We start from the raw sequence: 974 nt of genomic DNA on the forward strand, positions 1-974 counted from the left end.
CGAGGTCGAGGCGCACCGCGCGCGCCAGCGCGCGCGCGCCGCGTCCGCGTGGCGGCGCGCCGAGGCCGCGACGAAGGCGGCCGAGGCCGCGGAGGCGCGCGCCGCGGACGACGCCGCCGCGCGCGACCGCGAGGACGCGCGGCGCCGCGACGCGGACGCGCGCGACGCGGACGCGCGGCGGCGGCGCCGGGACGCGTCGCGCGCGGCGCGCCGCGACCTCCGCGGCGCCGCTGAGCCGCGGCCGCGCGCGGCGCCGCGGTCCCTCGAGGCGCTCGGCGCGTCCGCGGGGCCCGTGGCCTACGACGACGTCCCGTGGCCGGACCCCGCCGCGGGCTGGGCCGCCGTCGGCGCGGCGCCGTCGGACGGCCGCGCCGCGAAGAAGGCCGCCGCGCGGCGCGCGCTCCTGCTCTGGCACGCGGACAAGTTCCACGCGAAGTTCGGCGCGCGCGTCGCGGAGGCGGACCGCGCGCGCGTCGCGGACAAAGTCACCGAGGCGACGCGGTTCCTCCAGGGCCTCCTCCGGTCCCTCGAGGCGTAATTTCCGGGGCTTTTTCTTTACGCGCCGGGCGCCTTCCGCGCCGCCCGCGCGACGCGCAGCCCCGCGGCGCCGAGCGCCGCGGCGTAGCACGCCGCGAGCGCGAGGCCGATGTCGAGGCCCAGGTCCCCGTTGCGCTCGTCCGCGAGCCCCACGCCGAGCTCGAGGAGGTCCTCGAAGAGCGTCGTCGCCGTCGAGAGGAGCGCGAGGGCCGGGCCGAGGAGGTGCCGCGGGAGCAGCGCCTGGACGTCGGCGTACTGCGGCGCCATGGCGAAGCCGTCGCAGAGGATCGCGCCGAAGAGCGCGGCCTGCGCGGCGCCGAAGTCGCCGAGGAGGAGGCACGCGGCCGTCGCGGCGGCGGAGCAGAGGCAGGCCGCGAGCGCCTGGTCGCCGAGCACGTCGCGCCCCGACCGCGCGAGGTGGTCCGCGAGGAGGCCGC

At 80.9% G+C, this 974-nt stretch overlaps 1 protein-coding gene across 1 annotated transcript; it reads right to left on the reverse strand.

The window, feature by feature from the left end:
- Nucleotides 1–559: 559 nt before the first annotated feature.
- On the reverse strand, nucleotides 560–974 carry AURANDRAFT_69529 (hypothetical protein; the record flags this gene model as incomplete). Its single annotated transcript, XM_009045300.1, has 1 exon — nucleotides 560–974. A coding segment is annotated over one exon (415 nt), but the record flags the coding sequence as incomplete, so codon positions are not given.

This window comes from Aureococcus anophagefferens, assembly GCF_000186865.1.
Source record: "Aureococcus anophagefferens unplaced genomic scaffold AURANscaffold_2138, whole genome shotgun sequence".
In the NCBI taxonomy this organism is placed as follows: domain Eukaryota; class Pelagophyceae; order Pelagomonadales; family Pelagomonadaceae; genus Aureococcus; species Aureococcus anophagefferens.